The following is a 13,077-nucleotide window of genomic DNA, read 5'->3' on the forward strand; positions in this document are numbered from 1 at the left end:
GCAGAAATTGTGGCTGCATGATACTGATAAATCTGTGAGGTTCAGTTATCAGCAGAAAGCTACCAGTGAACCAGCAGAGGTTGATCTGTAGGGTAAACTGTCAGTGTGAAAGCGTAAATCTGTTTTGGTTTAGGTTTTGTTAACTGGATGTCCTCCTGTTGTTGTCATTGCAGGAGCAGCTCAGAGCGTCGTAAGGAGAAGTCTCGGGATGCGGCTCGCTGCAGGCGCAGCAAAGAGACAGAGGTTTTCTACGAGCTGGCTCATCAGCTGCCTCTCCCCCACAGCGTCAGCTCTCACCTGGACAAAGCCTCTATAATGAGGCTGGCTATCAGCTTCCTACGCACACGCAAACTGCTTGCCACAGGTGTTGACCGTGCATCTGCACACATACACGTGCAGCAGTCACACAGGCCAAGGACACACAAGTGATCACATGCAATGTGCATATAAATTTGCTACACAAAAGAAAGTATTAAAATCATGGCAGGTTGCCTATTAGAAGGTCCTTTCCTTGGGGAATCTGACGAGATGAGTGTGTGTGCGCGTATGTGCTGATGTGTGTGATTAATCATCCAGGGAAGTAGAAAGGAATTTGTTGGCCCTTTTCTTTGCACTTCTCTTTCTCTTGTCTCATTTTAAAATTAGAAGCTGAGGAAGCTCGACAAGGAGACAGAGTCATTGTTCTGGAATTCCTCCGTGGCCTCAGTGTCTCAAAATGAGATCAGAGAACAACGTCAGTGGTTAATACTGCAACTGGAACCCCCCCCCTCCCCGTCAAAAAAAAAAACAAACAAACAAAAAAACACATTAATAACAATGCAAATTATTAATTATTACTGATCAGTAATGATAAAATAATAATAAAAACAAGGTCAGACATCAGCACCTGGACATCATTAAAAGCCCTGATTCAGTTAAAGTCTATGAATTATAGCTATAAGTTATAACTATAATTTAACTATGCACTAAGTCTGTGTATATTTTGTTTATGTGTTTTTGTAAGCATGAAAAAAGGAGCTTCTGCATTTTCATGTCACTTATGGTATCACAGCTGATCCCGTAGTGTCCCTTTGATTCAGAGCTGAAATTAAATATGTAAAAACAGTCACAACCAAAAAAATGTGGATACTGAAAACACAACAGATCTCATAAATTACACCTAAAAAATATTCTTAGTGATTTATCTGTGAAAAATGTATATATTAATTATCTTTCTAAAAATTATCCAATGTGCCATAATTGCTGTTACGACAATTTATTACATATTTAGTTTAAATTATTGTTTAAACACTAAAAATTCCCATACTGAAAAGTATTTGTATGATAGAATTGTGTACTTTCAATATTACATGATGTATATACATTCATGCCCATAGAACGTCTTGCATTAGTTATGAGGAATGTCCCTAATAATGAATTATTGTCGAAATCAATATCAACTGCAATTTCTTTTGATGGTAAGATAAAGCAACTTAAGCTTAAATTATAAAAATAGCATATTTTGCTTCCACCAGCAGTAAATGCTTTTAAATGCTTTTTAATGCTTTCCACACATACAAAATGTTTAAAGGGTTAAAACTGCTTTCTTGCTTACCACTAGTATTATCTAGCGACAGAAACAGTTTCAGTTTCATGTTCCAAGATTTCAAGATAGTCTGCAAACCTGAATTAACCACCATGACATAATGATGGTAAATCAGACTGTGTTTGTTGTTTGAGAGGTGTTTAAAAATAATATTTAAAAACATTTCCTCTTTATGTTGATGACCGAGACGAGGGAGATCAGCAGTGTTTGGAACTTGGGTGAACTCATCCTATGAATTCAACATTTAAAGTAATGCAAAATTCCTAAAAATGTTAAAATTGATCGTTTGGAATAAATGAAGGGATAAAGAGGGGATGAGGAAGAATTAGGAAGTGAAAGATGGAAGCAGGAAGAAAGAAGAAAGCACCTATGAGAAAGAGAGGAGGCATGATGAGGAGGAGGAGTCAAGGTAATGAGGGTAGGAAAGCAGTGGGTGAGAGTAGAAGGAGGCCTATGAGATGCAGCAGCAGATAGAGCCTTATCAGGCCAGTTTGATTGCTCCGTGATGGAAGGAGAGATTGGAGAGGAAGCGAAGAGCTCTGCCCATCGTTCAGCTGGTGCTGGCATTACCCCTGCTAGCCAAAACACCCGACTGCCTTGGCGCCAAACATACTGGCATGCACACTCGCATGCACACACGCTGTATATGCACCCAAGGTCACACAAACAGTGTATGCAAACTGCTGTAGGGAACACATCTGTTATATAACATAAGCTTGGTTGTTGCCCAAAGAACACTGATGCACAGATTAGGAGGTACTCAATAAGCAACTGTTGTATTTATAAGTGATTAGTACAAGTTCAAAAACATTTTTGAACTTACATGTCTTTGGATTTTGAAATATTTTCAAAACCGTGCCTGTTTGTAGTCCTGAATTTTATCTGATGATCAACATCAATTTCCTCCATGTGCCCGAAGAGATCAGCCCATGGTGTGTTTAAGTGGCTTAGCTCAGAGACTAAGGAACACTGCATGGTTAGCTATATAAAAAATCTTACACACAATATAATTTTGCTTAAGCTTAGTCTTATTTACATGTTTTAGTTAGGGTTAGGGTTAGGGTTAGGACCCTAACCCTAACCCTGACCCTAACCCTAACCCTAACCCTTGACCAGGACTTAAAAGCATTAAACCAATTAAGTTTTAAGAATAATTTTGTCTGGAATGCACTTAGCATGTCTAGCTCTATGTCTTTTAGATTATTCTTTAAAATATCTGACTTTTAAGTCACTTGTTATTATTTTTATTGAAGCGTTCTGAGCAAGAGCACAGCTACCCAGTGTCAGCCCCCCCTCCGCAAAAAAAAAAAAACTGCATTAGTTGTATTTTCTAACTTCTTGTTAATTGCTGTGCATGCTACCTCATATTTTCCAGTTTACAGCTTAGTAACCTCGGCTTTGCACATTGTAAGCTAGCCATAAACCCACCTTTGGCTCCTAGCACTACATGCCCAGTGTTAGCATATGCTAGCCAGTCTGTTAACATAGTATTTGCAAGCCTCCAAACGCAGACGTCACACTTTAAATCATCCTACCTGTTGCCTTTCACTATCCACTTATTTAACTGTCGTCTCTTCTCTTGACATGCCATCTCCCTTTCCTTCTTTCTTTTTCTATTTTTAGCCTCTGACAGCTTTTTTATATCTTTCTCCATCTTTTCCCATGGACATCAACTCACTATAGTGCCTGTTTGCAAAGCGCTCTCGGCGCCCCTGCTCCCTCTTCTACATTCAAATTCTATGATGGAATCTTATGAGATAGGGCACCCTCCCATACAATGTTAGTCCTCTAAAATGTGTTATAACCTTAAGGAAATGCAGAAACTATTTAGAAACACACAACAGAAGAAAAATAAAGAAAATGCCTAGTTTATTTTATTATTATTAATATTTTTTATTTATTTTTTTTACCATTACAGCGTGGTGCATACCCACTTTTTTGCACCACTGCTTCTGAGTCAATTAAGATACATAAATAATTTTTTTAAATATTAATTTAAAAGTAGTTCAGCATAAGATCTGCTCAGCACAAAGCCTTGGAATTGAAGTTGCAGTTTGCACTAGCTAGCTGACTAGCTTAGCAGTCAAAATGAAAACATGTTTGAATAAGTCTTACAAACACATTGTTATCTGTTCCACAATTCTCTTGTCCGAAATGTCAGATTTCACATCAGTCCTTCAACTCAGTAAATAGGACATAGAATGGTAACAAGGTTTCCTCTGACTGCTTTGTTTAGCGTTACACACCCTAAATTTTGTCTTTTCAAGTTTTCTGTTTGAACAGTTTGAAGAGCATGCATTGGAATAGCAGTCAAATACAAGAAAAAAAAGGCAAATCACTAACATGCTGTCCAGGGTTATACTCTCAAAAGTATTTTGTGACCCTTCCTGTCATGTCACATCAATCTATTCAGTACAACAGCGAATGTAAAATGACAGAGAGGAAATGATTATCAGAGTAGCAGCTCTCCCTATCAGACACTTTTTATGTGCCCTGTTATTTTGAAACGACGATGGTTATGCAACCAAAGAACAAGAGAGAGAAGAAAAGTGCAACTCAGTCCAAATGACTGGTAATCACAGCTTAGTATTTAGGCCAAAGGTGCTGCTGGTATTTGGATCGGGCCCCAAGAGCCTCCACCACTCCCCAGGGCCTATGAAAAAACCTCTGGGCTCCCCCTGGGGTTAACGTTAACTGGGCCTGGCTCCAAACTTGAGCCCCAGGCCTTGCTGGGAGCCCTGAGAGCCTCTCTTATCTGAGGGAAGCACACTAGAGGAATTGCAAACTTCCCACCCTCCACCCCCGATTGACTACTGGGCTTTGTTCAGCGTGAAGGCACCACACACACACACAAATTCCCTCTTGAGCCAGGCCAGTAAGGAACTACCAGTGTTTTTTTTAAATATCAGTTAGCTCTGCAGTGAGACACACTGTGTGTGTAAATGTTTGGATATTGCGCTCTACATATTTGAACATAATTGCATGAAATGTACGTTATGTTCTAAAAGTGGACAGCTATTAAGAATGCTTGCGTAGTTTGAGTATTATTTGTCAAGGTTGGGGATCAGCAGTGGCCTGAGACACAGGAAGAAGCTGCACTGGTTTGTTTTGGCCCCGAGCCCAAGTTTCAATAAGGAAAACAAGACTGCTGTGTACACACGCAAACATGTACATACACACAAGTACAGACACATTCACAATTATATTTTTTTTAAATCGCCATTGAACAAGAAAACAACCCTGCCTTGTTTTTCTGTCTCTCCCTCCAGGTTGCAGCAACAGCAGCAGCATGAATGCTGACAGTGACGAGGATGGACAAATGGACAGTCTGTACCTGAAGTCACTGGAGGGCTTCATCACCGTGGTAACATCAGATGGCGACATGATATTCCTGTCTGAGAACATCAACAAATTCATGGGGCTCACGCAGGTACACAAATGTTGAAGAGCACAGGGGGAAGAAAGTGCAGGCAGGCATTAATGTTAAACTGTAGAACAGTTTACATGCGACAAATGACATCACCCGCTGAATGTGAGTCAACAGCCTTCTCAAATATCTCCTCTTTCTACTTTCCTGTGTTGTGAAATGGAATTCTTTGTATGTATTTCCAAATGTATCTAAGGAAAGAAAGACAGATAGCAGATGGAAAGGCTGCACACCAGACAATCATGGGCAGAGGCATGGATGTAAAACATCAGTCAGACAAGACTGTTGTGTCTGTGTGAAATACCTTTCATACCGGTGGTGGGTTTTCAGTCCAGACTCGAAGGTTCAACTCCAAACACTCCTCACCTCACCTAAAAAGTAAATCATCCAGTTACAAGCCGGCTGTGCATCAGTGGGAAAAGTTTCACCTGATTAAGTTTTTAGTAGAGTATTTGCTGGAGTGGGCATCAGACTTGACCTATTTGGTGCATGGAGGCAGTGAAGCGCCATATTTTATCTGGTTCCACTGAGGTGAAAATGGATCAGAGGGATGGACATACAGTGGATTGGTTGACCGCTGGGTGGTATGGTCTCAAGAGTTTCGCAGATGCTGATTTCCAGACTAGAATATCCCTTTATACAAGATTTATAGCAACTCATCCTTCCCTTGGCCTTTGGTGGGACTTTTCTATCATTGATCAGGTAAACGATGACTGGTGAGTTGCTGAGGGAGTTTTGACTCAGAACCTAGAAGAGATAAAGTTGTTGTGGATTTTGAGTTGCCAGCAGCGATGGGTTTTGAGTCTGTGTCTCTGGAAGTGACAAATCTTCTTTTATTTGTTCAATCCTGTTGGCTGTGATTTATTCACACATGGAGCACAGTTTTGTTTTGTTTTTTCTATTTATTCCCAACAAGCATTTTGTTGCTGCCAGAAGAAGAAAACAAAATGTGTCTCACTTCAGTGGGAAGACCGGTTGCTGTAAAAGATGGAAAACAAATTCTTGCATCTTAATTTTATGCTAATTTTAATAATGGTATTCATATCTTGCAGGTGGAACTCACTGGCCACAGCATCTTTGACTTCACCCATCCATGTGACCACGAGGAGATCAGAGAAAACCTCAGCCTGAAGACATCTGGTCAGCTCATAAGCTTACCCAAACACACTTTCTACCATGCACGTACATCCTTCTTTCATTGCATAAAAACAGCAATTTAAAATAATAGTGCTGTCAATCCAGCATTTAGATAGTAATGCCCTATCTGTTAGAGACCTACAGTATTATAGTTGTACATCGAGCATTTTAGGGCCCAGATTATTGAGTCATCTGTAGACAAGTAGAACTGCAGTAAGCACTCTTCTCTAACATCAGACATCACGCAGGCTGTTGTGTGCATGTGCAGAGACGAGGGCGAAGCGATAAGAGCTGTGAGGCTGAGAAGACTAGAAAAGATTGATGGAGACAGACAGAGGAGCCATGGACTATCTGCCAGAGATAATGGATGTGTGTGATGTTACAACAGCGGCAGATGAAAGTCACATAGGATTACACTGAGGGGATTCATGTGAGACACACTTACAACATGTGTCCTGTCAAGAGACTCATAGTGTTTTCTCACAACAGCCGTCACAAATAAATGTGTAGCTGGGATTTATGTGACAAAGCAATGCCCTGTCTCTTGCACGCGCGCGCGCACACACACACACACACACACACACACACATATACAGTCTCACTAAACTGCAGTTAATGACTCTTATCAGCAATGGCCACAAAATACACAATTGGAACAATACAATGTATTTTATAGTCCCTTTCCCCTTCAAGAAACTGCTGCAGACACGCACACATACACAGTTTTCTGCCTGTGGAGAAAAGTTTGTTTAGTTTTGATTATCTGAAGAAAGAGAGAGGTGAGTGTGCAGCTTGACAAAACACTTAACCACTTTGTTCTGTGGCTGTAGCTCTGTGCCTGAACCCCGACCTTGTGATGTAACAGCTTGGCCCAGTTTCCTGTTCTTTGTGCGTGTGCATGTGTAAGTGTGTGTGTGTGAGTTTGTGAATGTGTGTAAGAGGCCTCAGCAAATCTAAACCTACATTATTTTCCTGGTTGTATACATTAGCAGAGGCGAAGGGGAAACGATAAGGCTGTATATATTTATTTTCTTCATTTTGACAGAAAGTCTTGAAAGGTAAAAGTTAAAGGTTCACACACTCATTTATAGAAAAACCAATATCAATTCACTCATTTCATCACTTGTATTTTTCTATTTACAATTAGCAACACCTAATCCATCAGTACTTTGGTCTCTGTGACACTGCTTTGATTACTCCCTCTGGGACTCTTAACGTGTTTTACAGGCAGTGGTTTCGGTAAAAACGGCAAGGAGCTGAGCACTGAACGAGATTTCTTCATGAGAATGAAATGCACGGTGACCAACAGGGGACGGACCGTCAACCTCAAGTCAGCCAGCTGGAAGGTGAGCAAGGGCTGCTGCAGGAGGAAAACCAGCACATCCACAACATCTAGACCATGAGGTCGCATATATTGTAGAAATCGCCGTTATGAGGCTGCAGAGCAAATCAATGGGGGCACATACTGGAACAGTAAACAGAAGAAGAAGTCCATTCTCCCCTACAGGGGGATTTTATGAAAAAGCCTGAGGATAAAAAAGGATCCAAAAAGTTTAAAAAAAAATTAATTTTTATGACAGAATGACTTTGCTCCTCATCCATCACATTAAATCAAAATCAAATCAAATCAAATCAGATTTATTCAAATTAATTAATTAATGAAACATTAATTATCATTCAATCCCAGATATTTGTCCTTTAATACTTATTTGATTCAAGCATATCTCAATTTTAGAAAATTGCAATACATGTTTGAAAAATATTCTAAGCGGTTATTAGCTGTGCATGTAAACCAGAGGAAATTCCCATTCTTGATTCTCCTTCCAGGTGTTGCACTGCACCGGACACTTGAAGATGTACAACAGCTGCCCTCCCAGAGTGCTGTGCGGCTTCAAGGAGCCTCCGCTTACCTGTGCTGTTCTGATGTGCGAACCTGTCCCTCACCCATCCAACATCGACACGCCTCTCGACAGCAAGACCTTCCTGAGCAGACACAGCATGGACATGAAGTTCACCTACTGTGATGAGAGGTGGGCAGAGATATGCGCATCAACATCAGTGCTTTCAACTGAATGCATGTAGCTCCCACAAATTACCTTATGTATTTGTGTGTGTGTGTGTATGTGTATGTGTATAAGTAACTGAAGGTTTACCTGGAATGATAGACATCTTACTTGCCAGTCATCAGTCCAGTGATTGAACAAACTAATGCTCACTAAGCATTTCCACTGTAAAATTGATCCAATGTAACACATATCCATCAGAAGTACACAAAATATTTTCCTCATTATAAGAGTCACATAAGATTTCCTTAAAGTAAAATTGAACATCCCGTGGTCTTCCCCTTGAGGTTCCCCTTTAAAGCAGAATATTATATACTTAGAGGACCTAAAGTCAGTACATCTGTTACATAGAACACCTTAGGGTCTCCGTCTCAACCATAGCATGGCAGAATTTATGGTGCCAGTAGCATCCACGGAACATCTATGTAGAATAAAATGTATTTATTGGTGGAAATGCCTGAGGGAAAAACATTTTTCCCTCAGCATTCATTCTTAAGCAACTCCCTTAGCTAAGGGGGAATAAAACCTTAGGGTTCATGTTGCAAAACTTTAAAGTGTGTTGTGCAACATCAATTCATAGAGATAAAAACAAAAAGAAAGAAAAAATTAAGAAAGAAAGAAAAAGAAAAGAAAAGAAAAAATAAGTGAAGGATAAAATACACATTTTAGAGACCAGAAAAAGTGTTTGACAAAGATTTAAATTACATAGACAGCATCTTCACTCCGAGGACTGCTGCCAATTACAACACAATTCTTTTAAAGTAGCACAGACGCACGCACACGCGCGCGAACACACACACACACACACACAGGAAAGTTTGTGACTGATTGCTGTTTAACTTGGCATAGCTCTCATGAGAAATGTAAGCCAGAGCTGACACTGCCACAACAAGTGTATCTGATAGACATGACAGCAGACAAAACTACACACACACACACACATACACAAGTACATATACACACTCGTCATCATCTGCGTGTATTTGTGTTTTCCAAATAAAATAATTTTTCATTTTGTAGCCAAAGTCAACCTGATCACTGTGGCCTATGAACTGGTTTGCTTGCACCCAAATATATTTCTCTCACAAGGAGGTGATGACGAACACGCACGCATACAAAGATTTTGAGTTACACAACACACGCACGCAGACCTGTCATCTTATCAAGCTGTTAATGCAGGACAAAGGTTTCTTTTGGACAATCATAAGTGTTCTTTTGTGTGTGTTGCATGCACGCATCTGTGCGTGACCACACTACAAACAAGGACCTATTTTCTTTTTTGCCTTTTTGGTGCAATTTAATAGCTGCCCAAATCTTCTCCCCAATTATGTAAATTAGTTTATTGTAGGTGGGTCGCCTTCCTGGCTCAGCAGGGACTTAGACTCATTAGGGAAGAGACAGAATTTCTTTAGCTCATGTCTGGCACTGAGAGCAATAGAGTGACAGGAGTGGAGCAAAAGAAGGACTGAGAGCAGTGAAGGAGGAAAAAGTGAAAAAGACTTCTCATTTGATGGAGGAATAGAAAAAGGGATAAACTTTTAAATGACAGATTAACTTCATATGACTTTTACAAATCTCGTTTATTTTTAGTTTACAGTAGTTACTATTGCTAATGTTCCCTCTTATCACAGGTCTTATGATTAATTAAATGAAGTGAAGGTAGATGTACTAGGTAGGCAGGTTTGTTATAAAGCAGCATTAAAAGACCAGCCTGTCGAAATTTGTGATGTCACAACCCTCAGCCCCTGCCGCCTACATAAAGCATTTAAAAACCATGTTGAAGGTTAGAGTGTGTCAGTACTCACTGTCATAATCATCTTAATTACAGTTTGAGAAGCAACATTTTTCTGGATACAAACTCGTTTTTTCTGTTTTGCCTTTTATTTTCTTAATTATTATTTATTTTTCCTACTTAAGGGTGTCGCTCTCCTGTCCTCATCTCACCCTGTTTTCTGCCCTACCTCCCCCTCTCCAGTCTCAGGCCTGCAGCTACCAGAATTATGTAATCTGAGGATGAGCGCTTCTGTGCCAGCACAGCCTTCTCTCTCACTCTCTCGCCCTCCCCTATCCCTCACCCTCTTTGGCTCTCTCATCATCTCATTTTCATCCACAGATTATTCATCTCCAATCGTGACCTGACTTGATAACTCAAAAGTTATCACACTTCATTTCAATTCTAACCAAAGACTCTGGTTGAAAAATTTGAAAAATGGGGATAAATAGAATAATTACTGCCATTCATATTAATCAGAAGCATAGTGCATTCAAAATGTGAATGATCGCAGCTAATACATGTGCTGGTTTTTTTCTGGTTTTAAGTTGAACTTTCATCTCAACCTTTAGAGAAACGTATGGTAAACAAAGCAGCTATTCAACAGTCCCATTTTGTTGGTATTAATAATGTGTCTGGTTTGATTATAAATCAGGTCTGGGTTCCACGCCATGCCATGGTTCCCTGTGGTTTCAGTGTTTACCTGAAATCCACTATATTTTTATTTAATAACTTAGAAAACAGTTAGACAATCAGAAGAAAGTGTCTGTCTTCTGACCTTTTTCACAGAGCTACATATGGGCTACATATGACCACAAATAAGAGAAAAGGTCCACCGAGAGGCAGGATGGAAAATGGAAGGGCCTTTCTGTTCTGAGCGTGCATGTTCTCCCCGTGCCTGCATGGGTTTCCTTCGTCTACTCCGGTTTCCTCCCATGGAGACGGATAAGCGGTAGAAAATGAGTGAGTGAGAGAGAGCTGTTAGCCATTAGCCATTAGCCATTAGCTAATTGTTTTACCATTTTATTTCCGTCTTTTCCATCTTATTTACAGATCACAGGTTGGACCTTAAGAAGAAAACGGATTTACATTCCTGATTTTGTGGAATAGATGCTCTTTGTTATTGGGTTTTTTATGTCTCCAAAAAATCCAAGTTCATAAACAACAGTCAGATACCTTCACAATCAGTTTATATACTCAGAACAAGTTTTGACAAGCTGTCCTCCTGCTGGGTTAAAAGATTTTGGAAGCAAGTGGAGTCAAAGTCACAGGTTACTCTTACTGGTCTCTTTCATGTCTCCTTCACCTCATTCCTTACAAAATGTTGGTGTAATTATTTTATTTGTATCAAAATCTAATTGTTAGTATTTTTTTATGTTCTACACTCAGACATTGAACTAAGTACCATTGCACCTGAATGTATGTTTCTTTCTGTGATCCCTATGATTTTCCCCAAAATACTTCACATTAGTGATGTATTTAAGGAGAAAAAGACCTGGAGTGAGATAAAAGGGGAAGAAAAGGGATTTTTGAATGAGCGAACTAAAACCAGCAATTAATTCCTTAACAAAGTGAACTCTTGATGAGAGCGACACAGAGATTAGCCATTCCCGGAAGCAGGGAGTTAGCTGAGACAGAGAATGTGAACAACTTTTATTTTTGGACAATTGCTCACCTCTGTCTGACTTCAAAATCACGTGTTAAGCCTTTTGAAGTACAATGGCTTGAGAAGGAGAGCAGGTTCTGTCTTCTGCGTCATGTGTAAGATGTTTGAATTAAAGACACAAAATCCTTGTGTAATGTGTGTTGCTGTGCATGTGTATGCTTTCTGCAGGGTAACAGAACTGATGGGTTACACTCCCGAGGATCTGCTGGGTCGTTCGGTCTACGACTTCTACCATGCTCTGGACTCAGACAGCCTCACCAAGAGCCACCATAACTGTAAGTCTTTTTGCATGCCAACCCACACACACGTCACCCAAAACTCTACCACTGGATGACCATACAAATTTAAGCAACATTCAATGATAAAAACAAAAACTACGCACAATTGGATTCTAATTATTAATAATGTATAATAGCAACCTGGCTTTGCTGGATGGCTATTTTTGACAGGTCTTAACATTTGCCTTCCTTATAATCTATAGATTATCAAAGCATCTCCTTTTGATTTTGGTCATCTCACGTTTTCTTTTTCCTAGTTTCTTGATTTGTTTATGGTAACATATTACGTATATATGGGTTTGTGTGGAGCAGGGACATGGTATTAAAATGTCTTCTATTGAATTAATCTTAGCAACTGATGGCCCGGTGACAAATGCACATCTGCTGCAACAAACAAACATAGAGGGCAGAGGACCAGGTGGCCACTATTACAATCAATGACACTCTGAATGTGCGTGTGCGTGTCTGTGTGTGTGTGTGTGTGTGTGAGTGTGTGAATGTATGTGTGCGCTAACAAGGCTCTGTCCTGGCTTTTCCTGACAATACCACATCATTAGAAGCTCTAAACATCAGAGACAGAAGAAAAAGGGAAGTGGTTGTTTGCTTCCTCAAAATAACACTGCAGCCTCATAATGGCGACCTGTGTCTGCGTGTACACTCGGTGTGCGTTTGGGTGTGTGTGTGTGTGTGTGTTCTGTTACTCCCCTTCCCCCACCCCCACCCCCAAAAAAATTGACTGAGAGAGGACTTAAAATAAGAATTGAAGTAAATTTGTGTTTCATCTACAATTTGGATTCTCTGTTCTCTTTCCTCTGGTCTTAGTCATCTGTTTCTAAATCTGCTGAGATAAAGGGCTCTCTATCTCTTTCTATGTAACACACACACACACACACACACACACACACCAACATACACACACTCTGACACACATGACCTGCTCTCACGGCCAATGTGACCAGCCTGTCAATCAGCACGTTAACATCATTCTCTGCTACATCATGCAATGTTGCTCTGAGCTTCCATAGGGAACGCACATGCGCAAGTACACAGACACACACACACACACACACACGTAGCCTTGCACACATACAGTCACTGGCCTTACGTACACTCACTGACCACAGCCCTGGTCCTTTCCCACGCCAGAGCT

General features: G+C 40.2%; 1 protein-coding gene across 1 annotated transcript in view; it reads left to right on the forward strand.

Moving 5' to 3' along the window:
• The window catches only part of epas1b (endothelial PAS domain protein 1b), a 39,329-nt gene that overhangs the window by 20,938 nt on the left and 5,314 nt on the right, over window positions 1–13,077 (forward strand). Inside the window, exons 2-7 of the mRNA XM_029520689.1 lie at window positions 174–364; window positions 4,855–5,015; window positions 6,065–6,152; window positions 7,377–7,495; window positions 7,977–8,179; window positions 11,818–11,924. Coding sequence (XP_029376549.1) covers window positions 174–364; window positions 4,855–5,015; window positions 6,065–6,152; window positions 7,377–7,495; window positions 7,977–8,179; window positions 11,818–11,924 — 869 coding nt within the window. The remainder of the gene's footprint in view (window positions 1–173; window positions 365–4,854; window positions 5,016–6,064; window positions 6,153–7,376; window positions 7,496–7,976; window positions 8,180–11,817; window positions 11,925–13,077) is intronic.

This window comes from Echeneis naucrates, chromosome 15, assembly GCF_900963305.1.
Source record: "Echeneis naucrates chromosome 15, fEcheNa1.1, whole genome shotgun sequence".
NCBI lineage: Eukaryota > Metazoa > Chordata > Actinopteri > Carangiformes > Echeneidae > Echeneis > Echeneis naucrates.